The sequence below is a fragment of the Ruditapes philippinarum genome, unplaced genomic scaffold (genome assembly GCF_026571515.1).
Source record: "Ruditapes philippinarum isolate M1 unplaced genomic scaffold, ASM2657151v2 ctg9797_1_1_1_1, whole genome shotgun sequence".
Lineage (NCBI taxonomy): Eukaryota > Metazoa > Mollusca > Bivalvia > Venerida > Veneridae > Ruditapes > Ruditapes philippinarum.
The window spans coordinates 43091-60888 of NW_026865108.1; the positions used below are offsets into that span (position 1 = coordinate 43091).

The window sequence follows — 17798 nt, forward strand, 5'->3', positions numbered from 1 at the left end:
ACACTACTCTTATTTGTACTTACATAATGATATTTCAATTTAAATATTCTTCGGCACAATCAAACCTGCAACTTTTTAAGTTTAGTACGAGATATTTAATAACCTTTGGAGAATAAAAATGTTTGGATTTGTGTTGTGTTAATTGACCATATTAATTGTTCAATAAATTCTATCTCCATAGAACAAAATCACATAAATTACTAGATGATAATTTGCATTTGAAAAGATATATATTTTTTGAGACTTAACGCATTAATTTTTTTATTGAAAACTACGAAGATTGGTGTCGATTGTAGACTTCAAATGTATATTAAATATTGGTTTCCAATCTATTTCATTGTCATCAAAATGCGTTCCCATTTGAATGAAGTTGGTTTTTCAACAGTTATGGCATTCATTTGAAGTTTATACAACAACTGATTTGGTGACTTTTAAATCCCTAACCTGTGTAATTCTATTAATCAGAAAGATGGATTACAGTAAGAATTTCACCACATTTTTTGGTTTAATCTCTTGTTATTCAAATAAAATGTCAGTGTATCAATTAGTGGTATTAAACCTATATTTTTTATGTTCGCATATTCTGGGTCGAATATTCTTTGTACGAATTTATAACATTTTACCATAGCCGCATTTTCGAAAAACCTAAAAGCATAATATATAAAATATAATGAATGCTAAATATTATGCACTTTATAATTCATTGAAAATGTTTACTTATCTGTGTAAATATTATAGAATACGTGCAATCTATCAGTAACTTAAATCAAATTCGCATGTACATTCTGAAAGTCAATTCAAAATGGCGGAAGAAGGCGAAATTGATGTTCTTGGAGATTTTGATTTAAAACTTGAGTAAGCAATAGGTTTTTGGTTACTTATGCAAAGAAAATAGTTAGAAATAGACGATGCTCTTTTCTATAGATACAAAAGAATTAAATCTGTCAATATCCTTGCCCTTAAACGGACGCTTTGTTCAAGCTTCTGCAAGATCTCAAAATCTACTGTGCCTGTGGTCTGAATATCCTTGCCCTTAAACGGACGCTTTATTCATGATTCTGCAGGATCTCAAAATCTACTGTGCCTGTGGTCTGAGATCTGAAACAACACAGTTTGTACCCCCCCCACGCCTTTCCAAAATGACGATTTAATTTTACAGGGCTCATCCGGAAGGGCGATTCAGGCGAAAACTTCGCCGTGTATATTTCCATTTCGCTCTCCCAATTGATCAAAGAGAAGTCAACATCGCCGATAAAATCTTAATTCCCAAAGAGTAATTACTTGGCGATGTAAAGAGCAGAGATTGTATCCGCCTATATGACGACTGCTAATTATCATTATCCAATCAGAGCGTCGCTTTATACTACCCGTCTACCTGTATGCAAAGCGATAGACCGCCTACTCTAATCAGTAAATAATGAGAGCATCGGCCCGAAACGGGTTTAATTGTGTGACAGTTTTGCGAGTTTAATACGGGATTAGGCGATAATTATAGATTGTTTTTTCCCGAACATCTAAACACATGCAAATCTTCCCTAATTGATATACACGCGGTGTTTAACCCGAGTAACGGTGATGTGCAATGGGTTTTTCACGGCTATCACAAAACTGTTAGTCAATTTAAAATAATCAATTTCATTACTGATCAGCGACTGGATTTAAAACTTAATCATATTCTGAATGATTTCAGTCCGTTAACATCAATTAAAAATTGTTATGTCGCCCACGTCATGGCTACGAAATACCCAAAACTAGCAGTAAAAGAAAGTTACTGATTCTGATACATCTACGCGAAAATTTAGAAAGCCAATTCGCAAAAATCTTACGATTGGTATATTGTAGACAATGAGAGTGTTTGGCATTGTTATCTTTGTAGAAATGCCAAATTTGACACAGCTTACGCACGTGGGCACGACATCCAGGAAAAACTACGAATCATGATCGGCATGCTACATATCGGTCGTATATCATGTACATGTATATAACAACAAAATTTGTCAGGAAAGAAGTGTTCTTATTGTTTCAAAATAGATATGTGTTTTAATGTCATAAATATGACGCTCAGATTAAGATTTATCAATATTGTAAATATCAAAAAGCATTATTTATAAAGATATTACGAGTTTAACATTTCAGGAAAATAAAGGGAGGTAATTAGAAATTTATTTTCTATAATTTCTCAGTCAAATTTTTCAATAAGAAATGAATGTATATAATTTTAGTGATCAAATATAATGTGCACAAATGTTTGCAGTACATATTTTACATATTCTTCGATGTTTGAAAATTGTTTTATAAGCATAATTATATGCACATAAATATGGCATTACAACATAATAGGTCATAAAAGAATTTCTGTAATCAGAACAGAATAGACAGATACTGTGAAACAATATCAAATGTAACTTTATATTCTATTAAAAGTGAGGAAAGTAGTTATATAAAATTAGTTTATTCATCATATTTTTTCTTACACTTCATTATCAATAAATCTACATGAAAATACATAAACAAATATTTAGAGAAAGCTTATAAATAGCTGATTTATATTATAGTTAACGGATGTATAGCCATGCATGTTAATGCATACACATTGGGTTGTTTCCCTTCTCCCTATTTTTTGCGAAGAAGTCACTTCTCCCTAAAATTTCCACCCAGGATGAGCCCTGATTTTAGTTAGCAGACCAAACGCATTGTTTACAAAAAACTGGCGTCCTTGACATTTCCATAGTTTCTTATTTGCCAGAGTACACAGGCAGAGTCTGGGTCCCACACACAGCCACCATCATCAACAAGCTTTGAGCTGGAAGCTGTGCCAAGGCAAGCTGCCTGATTTGTGAAAGGTGACTACAAGACTACCAGCAGCACCACTGCAATGATGGCAGACCTAGGCTGGCCAAAACTACAGCATCGCTGCTCCGATGATAAGTTAGTGATGATCTACAGGATCAGGAACAACTTCATAGCAATCTCAACTGCACAGTACTTCCACCCCCTGACACTTGGTGGCCATGACTACGGACACAGATTTCATGGTGGTGGTGTTGGTTGTTTTCACTCCGGATCACAATAGTAAGCCACATTGAATTTAACAGAGCACAGTTCAACCACCGCATCGTTCCTGGGCAGACTGGACAGCAGTTTACCTGTACTAGTTGCCGTCACTTGCGCAAGGAACTGAAATCATGTACATGCCAGAGCAGAGGTACAGTGCAAATGACCATAGAAAGGATTTCATAATCAATCTCAACGAAAGTGACCCGCGCCGTCCGGGAATCATACCCGGGTTGCCCGATTCACAGTCCAACACTCTACCTATTGAGCTAACCGGACGGCTACACAGATTCCATGTCTCATTCTGCAGAACCAACACCATGAAAATCTCCTTTGTATCCTGGGTCATCCACCTGTGGAACCAGCTTCCAGAGCACCTAGCCACAGCAGTCAGCCTTGAGCCCTTCAAGGGAGGACTAGTCATGGGGCCCTGATATACAAGAGTTAATTTTATTTTTACCCTGTTCTTCTTTTAAACTTGCGCTTGTTGGCCACACAACACTGTACATACACTCTGTATGTTAATGCCCCAGAGCGGGTTATGTACAGTACTGGAAGAAGAAGAGATCATATTTGAAGTCACAAAACATACTTGATGCAGAAAATGCATTTTAAAAACAACCTGTCATTTACATCCAGGATAATCACCATATCAAAGAAGTTTAGTATTGTGCTATCAAAACATCTTCATCACAGTCTTTTTGGTCAGACACCCTGCCATACATGCCATAATTTTGTGGCTTTTTTCCGAGACACTTCATTGATCAGCAACCAAATTGTTTCTAAAATTTATGTAGTGGCATAAACCTATATTGCCATTATTTACAACTTGCAATAATCATTAACTGTTTTTATACCTTTATTTTAAGTATTAAAGCTTAGTAAATTCAATCAGTCACAGAATATAATAAAGCTATGTCAAGCGAGGACAATTAGCCATGTTGTTTGGGGGGAAAAAAGCTGAAACATTTGCCGAATCCTGTAGACTTTAATCACCTCATATGTAGTGGTAATTTTCACAGTGTTTGAGCACTTAGTTGAGTTAATAATTGCCTACAGGCAGATTAATTTTATGCTGGCCAATTGTTAATTACAGTTTATGACACCTTAGCTCAGGAAGTCACAGGGGGTAAACAATTCATCTTTTTATTGTTCTAAATTATTGCCGATAAATGTTAGTTGGAAAGGGCACATAGATTTACCAATAAAAGGATTAGTGGCACCATTTAATTTTACTGGGGATAATCATTCCATTATTTAATAGCATTCTAGAAAAGTTAATAAAAACTTGACAATTATTGAGATTATATAAAATGTAAAATTTCTGGCTACAAAGTAGATTATTTTTAAGTTTAATTTTACCGGGACATAAATCATCTTTATGACAGATACCTTATTTCCGGGACAGTCCCAGACATCTTGGACATTATGGCATGTGATGTATGCACCCTGCCCTCCTTGCACAACCCTCATAAACTCTTGGTAACTTAAGCAAAAAAAAAAAATGTTTGTAGTTTATGCATAAAGATTCTAACATTCACATACAAAAATTAAGGTTAAAAAAAGTAAAGGTACCGTATGCACAGAAGAATCAGAAACTCAATCATGTATAATTTACAAATCATTTTTATGGGACCAGGGTGATTTCTTGAATTAAATTTTATTGAAATTGGTAAAATGCAAGAAAAATTTTGTGTTTCACGTCATTAATGATCATTTATAACTCCAAGTTTGCATGTCATAATACAATACCAGCTGCAGTGTGTTAAGGTAAAATGGTGGGGCTTATTGATTTTTGAACAATAGTTTTAAGTCAAAATGAAATCAAGAAAGGTCAATTATTTTCTATTGCTAATCTGTATATTATTTTTTTCTTTTACATTATACAAAAAAAAAAATCATTTGTGCCATAAATTTACAACATTTAATTTGCTATTTAACTTAAATAGGAACATTGGGCATATATGAATAATTACCCCACCACTGCTGAGCTTTGGTTGTTTATATCTATCACAGACTTACAAACAGTTCTGGGTTTTTTTCATTTAAGGGTAGACAGTAACATGTATGACAGTAATGAACTACCATCAAAGAGTGCTAACTTACTACCGGAATACACAGACCCACCTTGGATGCTGGAACAAGGCTGGACTTTAGACAATAGTTGTATGGATGAAAAATCAAAAGCTACCATTGAAAAAATGCTGCTTGAAGAACAGTATCCTTGTATAGATAAATTAAGTTTCTGCATGTCGTCAGTTAAATGAAGTCTTTACCCTGTTTCTTGATTTTATGATACATTGTGTCAAAGTTTGTTAGATTTTAGTTTCATTATTCTTCAAGTGTAACATTTGTAAAGTGTTTCTATTTAAAACTGAAGCAGTTCCAACTATGTGAATATAAGACAACAGAATTACTGATTGCAGCTGAGCATTTAATTTTGACGCCATTTGATTATTTAAAAAGAACATTTCAGTTTTCTTTTAATTATTAAAAAAAAATTATTTAGGCAAGTGAAATCTGTTATTGTATGAATTGTAAATCTTTTCTGGTAGAAATGTTTTGTTTTCAAAGAATACTGAATGTCCTGTATTTGCCAAAATTCCTGGTATATTATAATTATGCCTTTACTAAAGTAAAGATATTATATAAGTGGTAAGACGGGGAGAGGTAAACAACAGTTGGCTATGTCTGTTGGTGTTGGACTGGGAAAGAAGAAAGGAGAACAGAAAAAGATTGTCTGGACAAAGGAGGAAAAAGACATGTTCCATAAAGGAATGGTGAGTTCTAATGAAGTTGACCACTGCCCTTAAATATTTACTGTCAGTTTGATTACTTTCATTGTGCATTACTAGACAAAATGATGTAAGAAGTATGTAAGTATTTAATTGTATCAGGAAAAAGATTGATTTTTATGATGTGCAAAAGAGGAATGGTATGGAAATAAATAAATGACAAAATAAATAAAACTATTTTTCTTTTATATATTTTTGGATAGTGATGTGTGTATATTACACTTTGTGATGTATTTCCATTAGTAAAGGCTTTAATTTACTTAATTTTATGACAATGTCTTTGATTTTTAAATCAATCATGCATTTCTCAAGATCTGTAAAAGTTATATATATCAGTTACAAAGTAAGTCATGTGTTACCAGTTAAGAAACTAGAAATAAGTACAGGCTTTGAATGGAGTCATGTGCTGTGGTGACAACAAATATAATTTGGTAAATTTTAATATCATCCTTGCAGGAAATATATGGTAGAAGCTGGACAAAGATAGCAGAGCTTATACCAACACGGACAAGCACTCAGATTAAAAACTTTGCTCATCAGTTGTTCAGAACATTAGTAAGTATGGGAAAAATCTTATCAAAATATAGTAATGAAAAATTATGAATGTTATCTCCCTTTGACTAAAAGTTTAAATATGTTTAGTTTAACAAACTATTTGTTTGGATTTGTCCCGTTATATTGTTCATTGTGTTATTTTTCCGTGTACACAATTTTGTATGTACAGTACATATTTTACATATAATTGCTTGTTCTTTTTTTTCTATAACCATATTCATTCGTGTCTTTGAACTATTTCAGAGTAAAGACAAGGAAGTTTCGCCACCTAAATCTGAAGCATCAACTTCATCAACTTCAACCAGTAGCTCTCCAGTGACTTGTAGCCAGGATCCACTCACTCTAACTATAGAAACAGTAACTACGGCAATGCCAACAGTTCCAAATCTAGAAAAATGTATTCTACCCAGACGTGGGCGGATACCATCAAAAGAAAAACGTGTAATGAAAGGTAAATCAGCCAAACAAAAAAACCTTGTATCAAAAAGCTCCAGTAACAAGTTAACTTTTTCCCAGAATGCTAAGAAAGTTGCACGAATCAACCAATTAAAATGCAAAAGAAAATCATGTGATAAGAAAAATGGTTTGAATAAGCATACAGAGCATGTTACAAGTCATAGTACTGGTCAGCTGACATCAGATATTGTGCTGGACAAGAAATTGACAATAACTCCAAGTTTGATAGAAAATCTAGATGGATTTTGTGCTGTTGCTGATATTATTGGCGGAGAAAATGATGAGGAAAAGAATGTGGCCAATGAGAGTGATGATGACATTCATATTGATATTGAAAATGATGATACAGATGTAAACCCTCTTTTGATTGGTAGGTCCACTTCACCAAACTCTGTGTATGAAAAGTTACTGAACGAAGCAAATTTTAATGATAGTAATCAAGTTAACGAAAACACTGACAATATTTATACACAAAGTGGTCAGATTATGACTAAAACAGAAGGGAAGAAAATTGATAAAGAAACATTTTTAGAATGGAAAACATGTGAATCTCAAGCAAAAATAAGTGGAGAAGATATACCAGATATTGATGTACAAGCCAAAGTGACGGAAACCATAGGAAATAATACTGAACAGAATGAAGAACTGATTCCAGTAAAAAATGACATTGTAGTAAATGAGAATGAAAGCAGTTCTGTAACATTGGAGGATAGAAGTTTCTTAAAGAAGGAAGATACAGTGAAACAAATAGACACTCAAAAAGTTCTTGGTGAGTGATTGATGTCTTTAATTAGGATTTTTTTCTTTTCAGTATTTTTGATCTGTTATACCTTTTAATAAAAACAATCTTGTTATACATTTTCAGATGGCTTGTGGTTTTCTTGCCCTAAATTCTGTCACTAAATTTAAGCCTGAACTTCAACATTTTTATTCATTGAAACATACATTTATTGAAATGTTTTTGTTTTAGATACTAATGTAGACACAAAAAAAAAATTGTTTTTCTCTGAATTTAAGTGATATGATTTAATTTTGTGTTTATAGTGAATGCTTTAGTGAGAGATGACGGTGAAGTTGTCCATTTTCCTGTACCAGTTACAGAAATAAGTTTACAACCAAAGATGATAACAGAACAAGAGAAGAGTGTCCTCAAGGAATTTTTTGATAACAGACCATCAAAAACTCCTGAAAGATACCTGAAAATAAGAAATTACATCATTGAATCTTGGTATGTTATTTTGTCTTAAATTATGTTTTTAATATCTGAGAAATATCTTTAAGATAGAAAGTGGTCCTTTTGGCAGGATGATGATGGCCTTTAGGTCACATGCCCCTCATTGCTAAATGTTTTAATTCCCATCTTTCATGTGATACTATCCAGCTAACTTATGGAAGACTACGGTTCTACTTGGGTGCCTGAAATAATGCTTGCAAGGATACCTGAGGTCTTCCACAACCAGAAAAGCTAGCCTATACCTAAATTTAGTGGTGGAAGTATTAATTTATACTGCAATAAAAAAAATTATTTTTGATGTTGACAAATGATCAGATTATGGCCTAAAAGTAAACTGAAACTGTTAAAATCTTCTTGTATTGTTTTCAGGAAAAAATGTCAGCCTAGCTATTTAAACAAAACATCAGTGAGACCGGGATTAAAGAATTGTGGAGATGTAAACAGTATAGGCAGAGTACATGCTTATCTTGAATGTATAGGAGCCATTAATTTTGGATGTGGTAGGTTATACTGTGTTTAAATAAATTTCTTTAAACTAATTTAATTTTCACTTTTCATAGATAACTAAGTGGGAGTGATTGTTATGATCCTGTCTTTTGGCATTGGTTAACCTGGACAATTTAAGGTAAAAACAGTACAGCTGAAGTAAATTGCTAATAAGCATTCTTGTTTGCTTACTTCTGACAAATTCTATTTATAAGCTATTAACATTTGTAAAATTGATAAACATATCTTTTTTGTCATGACCCTCTCTGCGTCATTGGATTTGGTGTCTGTGTTATTTTACATTTTAGTTAAGGTCTATTTTCTCAGAAACTATCAAAGGTATTCACTATGAGCTTTGTATACTTCCAATATTCATTATCTGAAAAGACTCTTGTCTTTTTAACTTAAAAAAGGAACTAAAATTGTCATTGCTTTTTATTTACCCTTACCTTATTAGAACTTTAAATGATGACACTATAGTAATCAGTACATGTATAGACACATCTGTGTAGTCCAGCCTTGCTCCATACTTGTATTTGAAAAATTGAAATTTTCCTCCTGAAGTCCATTGAAGAAATTCAGCAGGTTATGGGTTAATACATTTACTATGTTTATTTCAGAGCAAGCAGCTTACAAACATCCAAGGTCAATATTTTCCCTAGTTGGTCGAGAAAAACTGTCCAAAGATTCTACATTTGAAGTAAATTCTGCAAAGTTAGAAGCTATGGTAAGTATAAAACATACTCTAACACTTTTGTAGATTTCTCTTATATAGACAAAGAAGGTTTTAAGCGTGATTTATTTCACAACAATGCATTAGCCATTCTTATTTCCTCCCTCTGTATTTTCAAACTGACACATTGACAGCGCCATTTTATTTGAAAAATCTGATAAATAAAAAACAACTTTTTGTTGAATTTTGTTCTGAAAACTATCTAGAATGATAAAAATTTGTCCAACTATGAAAATATATCCGGACACCAATATCTTTTATTCAGTCATAAACGCTGTAGAGACGTTTAAAGTGTCGTTCACGTGACATTACAATGTAGCGCCAAACAGAGCATGCAAAATCAGTCTAAACAAAAACGCTATTTCAATGTCGCAAAACCAGTTAAATTTCACATTTATTTCACTTATCACTTGAAAAATATAAAGTGAAATAAAATAAAACACAAAAATTTGATCAACGTTTTCAAAATTCACTATTCTCAAAATGTTTCTGCAAACGGTAAACTTAACAACAGTTTCTCTTCAACCGACTGGAACAGCCATTAAAGACCGTTTCTATTGGAAACTCTGAGACGAAAACAAATTTAAGCACCAAACATATAGTCCAACTATATTTTCTTTTCTTAATGTATTAGAATGTAAATAGATATTAATTCTTTGTGCATTATAGTATAATAATGCACAGTTTTTCGTTCAGATGTTTGTAATTGATCATTGATGCCAGCACTATTAAGTGTTGAGAATTGTGTACTGCTCAAACAGGTGCTAGGGGGCGTGAGGGATGTTGCACTTATTCATTATCCCTCATGTATAGACTCAATCAAACCGAGTCTGCAATTTTCATGTAATTTTGTTGTGATTAATGCTTCCGAGGGATCAATTTGTTTCCAGATTTTTATATCTAATTCCTAAATAAACATAACTTTGGGTGCACATTATGATCATGACTTGCAAATATCACTGGTATAATCTTGCCAGCTTGCATTAATAATATGGACACTTTGTTATTAATGTACATTGATATGAGTTGTTTTACCTAGGTATTTATTTGTACACTGTTGCTCTGTTAATATGTATATGTGTGGGTACAAGGTCTAAACCTGCAACATCCATGGGGTTATGATAATTATATAATGCTCATCTCGAGAGCAGATTGTGGACAGGTAGAATTTTATTATTTATTGCACTTAATACTTGTTTACATATAGCCAGCTGGATATACCATTTGGGAAAACAAATGATAAAACCTGTTAAAATGTTTATTTTTATTACAGAGACCAAGAAAAAGAAAAGTAAAAGATGCTTTTGGATTTTGGATTGATGAAAAAGACCTTGAGGGAACAACTTTTGAGGTATCTTGATTATCCAACATTTTACATTTCTGTAGAACATTAGTTTGTCCTTATGTACATACTTTACCTTTGCCTTGTTGGATCAATAACTAAAGAAGGAATAAGTTTCGGTCCATGTAACTTTGTAGGGACACTGACCATCACAAGTAGATGACACTTATCAGTTTTAGATCAAGGTCACCATGGCCTTGATCACTTAAAGCTTGTCTAAGCATTAACTGGGGAATGCTTCCATCTAATGTCCTAAGATTTGGTGAGAAGGTTGGCCATGTCTAGTAGATGATTGCAATTGATCTTGAGGTCAAAGTCATTGTGGCCTTGATGATTAAATATTTTCCAACTTAAGAATGCCTGACTTTTATAAGATATGCCTAAGTATGTAAATACGCCACTGACAAACGTGGGGGCATAAGTGTCCTTTGAACACATTATAAGTTTTAAACAATTTTATTGAACATAACTTTTTTGATCATTTACATGTAAATACCTATCATACTTTTTTCAGCATGGAATTTTGATTGAAAGTCAGCCAAAAGAGACAAAGCCAAAACAAATAAAAACAGCATATGATCCGTTCAAGCTGATACCATGTCTTTCATTTGATGATGAAAATCCTGTAAGTTTAAAATTTACAAGTTGTAAATTTCATCTCATTAAATGAGATAATTAAGTGTTGCAATGTTTATACATTTGTACACTGATATGATTTCTCTCTTCATATTTTTTTTAAGTTTCATTGTCATGAAAATCATGTGTCATTTGTTTGTATTGCTAATGTGTGTTCATGAGTGTGTTTGTAAAAAAAGTATATACTTCATGTCTAGTCCATAATTTCTGCATTCATGATGGGATTTCGAAATAAATTAATACAATCACCACCATAAGTAGACGATGTGTCACATGCAAAACCCAAGTCCCTAGCTTAAAGGTCAAAGTCACTGCGGGGGATAACACTTGCTGTATTTGTTAAATAGTCTTACATGCAGTTGCAGTTATTTACTTGTCCATAACTTGTTTGTATGATGTTTTTACAAAATAAAATGATACCATTAGATGATTACTAGACAATCGGATAAGAGCATGTAATCTACACAAGTATAGGATTGAAACACCATGCAAAACTAAAATACTAAATATCAGTCAATTCCTTTTGTACATTTTGCCTTATTAAAGACCTATGTACTTACATTCAAGGTCTATGTACTTGCAGCACTTTGATGTGTTACACTCATTGATATTGTACATAAACAAAATAAAATGTTCAAGAACAAAATATTACGCTGCTCTGTTAGTAGGGTTAAAACTTATTGTGGAAAGGAATTTACATAAGTCACATTTGACTTGTTTTCCAATCCAAAAAATATGTCAGTGTGATTGTATATGCTTACTGTATAATTATATTTATGTTGTAAAAATAGAAATAAAATAATGTTTAAACTAAACTTATAGCGATGATTTTGTACATGTGACATTTGCTCAAAAAGAATTATACAAACATATTTCTTCCATATAGGTATTTTAGAAATATGCTTGTCCAAAACTTTGTAGCAGACACTTTAGTATACTTTCTTACAGTAATGCAGATTATTGCCAATCTTAGAGCCCATGTTGTTGCGGCATCCTATGTCTAATATATGCCATGACAACAGAATGTTTGATACATTTGTAGTTATATTTATTTCAGGCACCTTTCCTTGTAGAGATTCATTGCTCAGCACTTATTGTCATGGATATACACAGTCATATATCCAAGACAGAGGTAATTGGCATGCTGGGTGGTAAATTTTGTGCAGAGCAAGGTAAACTTATCATTACCATGGCAACACCATGTAACAGCATTAGTACGGGCATGCAGTGTGAAATGGATCCAGGTAATTATATTGTGAGAATCATAAATTATAGTTTTACTTTAGACTTACTTGAACATGTATATACAAATCTTTTTATGGTGGAACTTTTGTCCGAATAGGTTAACCATTCAATTTATTATTTATTGTCATGGGGCTTTATTGGCTGAGTGGTTAAGCATGCCGGCTTTGATCTCTTCCCCTTACTGCTGTGGATTCATTTTCCACCAAGGATTTTTTCATGTAAAGAAGCTTTTAAGTTAAATTACAGGAGGTTGGTTCTCCACCTCTTAAGCTCAAAAGGTGCAATATAAACTTAAGTGTCAGTGTGACATAAAACCATACAAAAAAAAAAAAAAACATTCATTACAATGTAATAGGTAAAATTCTTTATTTCCAGTGGTGTTTCCAGTGGTTACATCCAGATTTTATATAATTGGCTGCATAATTTTAGTTTTTTAATTTTGAAATCCATTAAACTAACAATGGTATGGTGTACAATAAACAGGTTTTTAGGCATTTACTTAAAGTTCAGGTTTTTCATACTCCTAAAAGCACTTTCTTTATAAAACAAATTAAAATAATGCTAAATTCAGGATTGTCAGGTCCTCTGACATTTTCAACTTGCACCCATGCAATAAACTGTTTTTATGTAAAAAGATAATTATGCATAATCTAATTGTATTGTTGTAATTATTTCAGTTTCTCAAAACCAGGCAAGTGAGGAGATCCGAGGGTCAGGTATGGAAGTAGTGGGCTGGTACCATTCTCATCCAACCTTTGCCCCAAACCCGTCAGTCAGAGATATTGAAACACAGCTAAAATTTCAGGTATATTCTGATGCAGAAATATCATCAACACAATCCTTGAGTGTCTTATAACTTGGTAAATCTTCCTGTCCGCAAAATGTTTGGAAGAAGAATTGCCCAATGAATGAATGAATGAAACGTGTTTATTTGAACTGACTTTGATTTTTATGCTCCCCGAAGGGTGAGCATATAGTTGCCGCTTTGTCCGTCTGTCCGCTTTTCTTGTTTAGGACATAACTCTGAAACAACAAGAGATATAAACAGGAAACTTTGTAGCTAGATAGATCTCATTGGGTAGATATGCAGTGCACAGGAACAGTAACTCTGCATTGCCAAATTTTGGAGTTGTTGCCTTTGTTTATATTTACATTTTGCATAACTCTCACACTATAAACGATATGAAAAAGAAACTTTGTAGGTATTCTGGTATATATATCTCAATGGGTAGATAAGCAGTGCAAAGAACAGTAACTCTGTCTTGCCTAAGTTTGGATTAATTGCACTTCGGACTTTGTTCGGGACATAACTCTGAAACTACAAGAGGTATACTTTTCTGTGTTCAAAACCTATTCGGGGAGCATCACCCGGTTCAATTGGTTCTTTTTTGTGTATTGTTAGTCAATCCTGCGTAGCTGAACATGGAGAGCATCAGAATATTTATCCAGTTGTCGTGACTATTGAAATCAAATATTGAGTGTAATTGTCAATTGTCTTTCACTGCTGATTTAGAAATTATCAGTGATAAGTTGTTGGTCACTTATGGAGAAATTTGTAATTAATGGTTAGTTTATCCAGGAAAGCTGGTTAGGTTGTTGGACTACCAAGATATGACCAAAAAACATGTTAAAATCAGCATAAAAACCAGGAAAACAAACAGATAAAATTTAGGACTTTGCTTATAAAACCGTAAAATTCTCAAGATATCTTTATTTGTAATGTTAACTACATATAAAAATAAATAAATAAATGAATGAAATGAAGCCAAGTCTTGTAATGCATTTAAATCTACATGTGCATAGCAAGCCAAGTCAGTTTAAATCAAAAACTCTTTTACATTGTATTTCTCTTATTTTTAGCAAAATTTCTCCCATATACTAAAATTTAGATGTACAAAATCAAATGACATTATTGTAATCTCTTTTTACGAATTAAACTTAAATTTAAAACTGCATCTATGAAGATATATATCATTATCAAAGGCAGATATACTGGTATATGATTTGGAAATGTTATGTTTATTTACAGAATTGGTTCTCAAAGGGAGGTTGTAATTTTGTGGGTGTGATAGTGAGTCCATACAACATGAGGAAGACTGGAATGTGTTCAGAAGTTAACTGCCTTACCATTAGTAATGAGATACAGCCACAACTACAGTGCAGTATGAACATTTATCTTACACTTTACAATGAGATATTTCATTTATATACCAGTGAGATATAAGTCATATCACACTCGTCATTTTTTAAAGCTTAATAAGATAAATAATAAAGGCATAGCAATAAAGAACATTAAAATATCAAGATAAAATCATGAAAAAATAATTATCGTGAAGTTTTATCAATAAGCATCATTTATGACAATGTTTTGATTTTAGTGACTATTTTTGTTGTTATTTGCAGATATACCATATAAATTCAGTTATACAACAAAGTTGTGCAATATGTCAGAAGTAAACCATATTGTGTTGACAGCCCAGGATCTGGCCACTAGCTACAGTAACTACCAAAACAAGGTTGATCTTACTTCAATATACAACTCATCAAGGGGAGTAAGTTGTTTAGAAAAGGTAAATTATTATACATGTGGTACTTTTTACATTATGGTAGTATAAAAAAACCAAACAAACAAAAAAAAACAATTAAATATTACCTTGAAAAGGGTAGTGTAAAAGAGGTAACCTTTTCAATGGAGCTATAGAATACATTAATGTAGTAATGGCGAGAGATGTAAACAAAGCTTGTGAAATTATTTTTTCCACTTAAATCTTTAATGACTTCAGTGCAATTGTTTTGAGAGACCATATGAAAATACAGGGCACTTTATACCTTCCTTTGCTGGACACTTAAACCATGAATAAGCCATTAAGTGTATAACCTCAGATCTTACATTTAAAATTATAGCCTAAATACTTGCTTTGTGAAAAACAATCTCCAACAAAGCTAAACAGAATGGTTTAATCATTGGTTGGGATTAAGGGTCATGCCAACATTTTTTAAGTCATAGAGCAAAGTTCCATCTTTACTGGCAAAAGACCTTGTATGCCCTGCTGTGCATTATTTGAGTTTTCAACCAGCACCTGAGAAGACCCACAAAATTTAAAGAAGGTAGTTTGAGTGTATGCAAAAACGTGTTTTCTTGCAATTACATAATAACATTTTGTGCTGTTTTTGTTTTTCAGATGATTGAATCATTGAAGTCGTATTGTATAGAGCCAGAGACATGTCAGCTTATAGAGAGTGTTAGAAAAGCTTTTACCCCGGTCGTTCCTGCTCATCATAACATACATCAAGATGATACATGCAATTCTTTCTCTCAATCTGAAAATCCAGATAGTTCCTCAAATATTTCTTGATACATGATTGATAAGAATTTGTCACAAATTGTTTATAGATGCATGTACTATATGCATTTTAATGTTACATGTGCTTGATACATTTAAATGTTACAAGTACTTCATGCATTTTAATGTCAAAGTTTGAAGTTTTAATGAAAAAATTAATGAGAAAAATGATGTTTTAAAAACATTTTTAGCTCACCTGTCACAAAGTGACAGGGTGAGCTTTTGTGATCGCTTTTCGTCCGGCGTCCGTCCGTCCATCGTCCGTCCGTAAACTTTTACTTTAAATAACATCTCCTCATAAACCACTAAGCCAATTTCATCCAAACTTCACAGGAATGTTCCTTTGGTGGTCACCTTTAAAAATTGTTCAAAGAATTTAATTCCATGCAGAACTCTGGTTGCCATGGCAACCGAAAGAAAAAACTTTAAATATCTTCTTTTAAAAAACCATAAGAGCTAGAGCTTAGATATTTGGCATGAAACATCTTCTAGTGAGTGTCTACCAAGTTTGTTCAAATAAAAGCCCTGGGGTCAAAATTGGCCCCGCCCCAAGGGTCATTGATTTTCCCTATATGCATATAGTAAAAACTTAAAAAATCTTCTTTTAAAGAACCCAAAGAGCTAGAGCTAAGATATTTAGCATTAAACATGTTCTAATGGTTGTCTACCTAGTTTGTTCAAATAAAAGCCCTTGGGTCAAAATTGGCCCCGCCCCGGGGGGGTCATTGATTTTCCCTATATGCATATAGTAAAAACTTAAAAAATCTTCTTTTAAAGAACTCAAAGAGCTATGGCTAAGATATTGAGCATCAAACATGTTCTAATAGGTGTCTACCAAGTTTGTTCAAATAAAAGCCCTGGGGTCAAAATTGGCCCGCCCCAGGGGGTCATTGATTTTCCCTATATGCATATAGTAAAAACTTAAAAAATCTTCTTTTAAAGAACCAAAAGAGTTAGAGCTAAGATATTTAGCATGAAACATGTTCTAATCAGTGTCTACCAAGTTTGTTCAAATAAAAGCCCTTGGGTCAAAATTGGCCCCGCCCCGGGGGGTCATTGATTTTCCCTATATGCATATAGTAAAAACTTAAAAAATCTTCTTTTAAAGAATCAAAGAGCTATGGCTAAGATATTTAGCATCAAACATGTTCTAATAGGTGTCTACCAAGTTTGTTCAAATAAAAGCCCTGGGGTCAAAATTGGCACCGCCCCGGGGGGTCATTGATTTTCCTTATATGTGTATAGCAAAAACTTAAAAATCTTCTTTGAAAAAACCCAAATAGCTAGAGTTAAGATATTAAGCATGAAACATCATTTAGTGAGTGTCTACAAAGTTTGTTCAAATAAAAGACCTGGGGTCAAAATTGGCCCCGCCCCGGGGTCATTGATTTTCTTTATATGTGTATAGCAAAAACTTAAAATCTTCTTTGAAAAAACCCAAATAGCTAGAGTTTAGATATTAAGCATGAAACATCTTCTAGTACGTGTCTACAAAGTTTGTTCAAATAAAAGCCCTGGGGTCAAAACTGGCCCGGCCCCAGGGGTGTCATTGTTTTTAACTATATGTGTATAGTGAAAACTTAAAAAAAATCTTCTTTTAAAAAGCCCAATGAGCTAGAGCTTAGATGTTTAGCATGAAACATCTTCTTATGGGTGTCTACCAAGTTTGTGCAAATAAAAGCCCTTGGGTTAAATTGGCCCTGCAACGTTGGGGGTGGGGGTTGGGGGGGCCTATATACAGGTGAGCGACCTCAGGGCCATCATGGCCCTCTTGTTATTAAATTTGCTTTGGTTGTTCAATTAAGATCTGCTTGTTATGTTGTTACTTATATTAGAACTACTTTATATGAATAAAAGATAAGCCAGAATGGATATTGTGCTTTTTGGATTTTCCTTTAACTTTGTATCTGTATACGGT

At 33.1% G+C, this 17798-nt stretch overlaps 1 protein-coding gene across 1 annotated transcript; it reads left to right on the top strand.

The window, feature by feature from the left end:
• The first annotated feature begins 779 nt into the window (after positions 1-779).
• LOC132727832 (deubiquitinase MYSM1-like) lies at positions 780-16064 on the top strand. Its single transcript, XM_060713419.1, has 15 exons — positions 780-855; positions 5105-5272; positions 5696-5834; positions 6306-6404; positions 6648-7629; positions 7905-8088; positions 8464-8594; positions 9201-9307; positions 10587-10664; positions 11170-11280; positions 12349-12535; positions 13214-13341; positions 14566-14698; positions 14940-15106; positions 15719-16064. Exons 1-15 carry the CDS (start codon positions 803-805, stop codon positions 15890-15892), a joined length of 2841 nt encoding a protein of 946 aa, XP_060569402.1. The 5' UTR covers positions 780-802; the 3' UTR covers positions 15893-16064.
• Positions 16065-17798: the final 1734 nt, after the last annotated feature.

What these genes read in the sequence shown, in the direction of transcription:
- LOC132727832 (XM_060713419.1), top strand. Translation starts at nt 803, where the DNA reads ATGGCGGAAGAAGGCGAAATTGATGTTCTTGGAGATTTTGATTTAAAA. An exon ending in GCAGTGTGAAATGGATCCAG is followed by an intron (nt 12,536 to 13,213) that starts GTAATTATATTG and finishes TAATTATTTCAG; the next exon opens with TTTCTCAAAACCAGGCAAGT. An exon ending in GAGTAAGTTGTTTAGAAAAG is followed by an intron (nt 15,107 to 15,718) that starts GTAAATTATTAT and finishes TTTGTTTTTCAG; the next exon opens with ATGATTGAATCATTGAAGTC.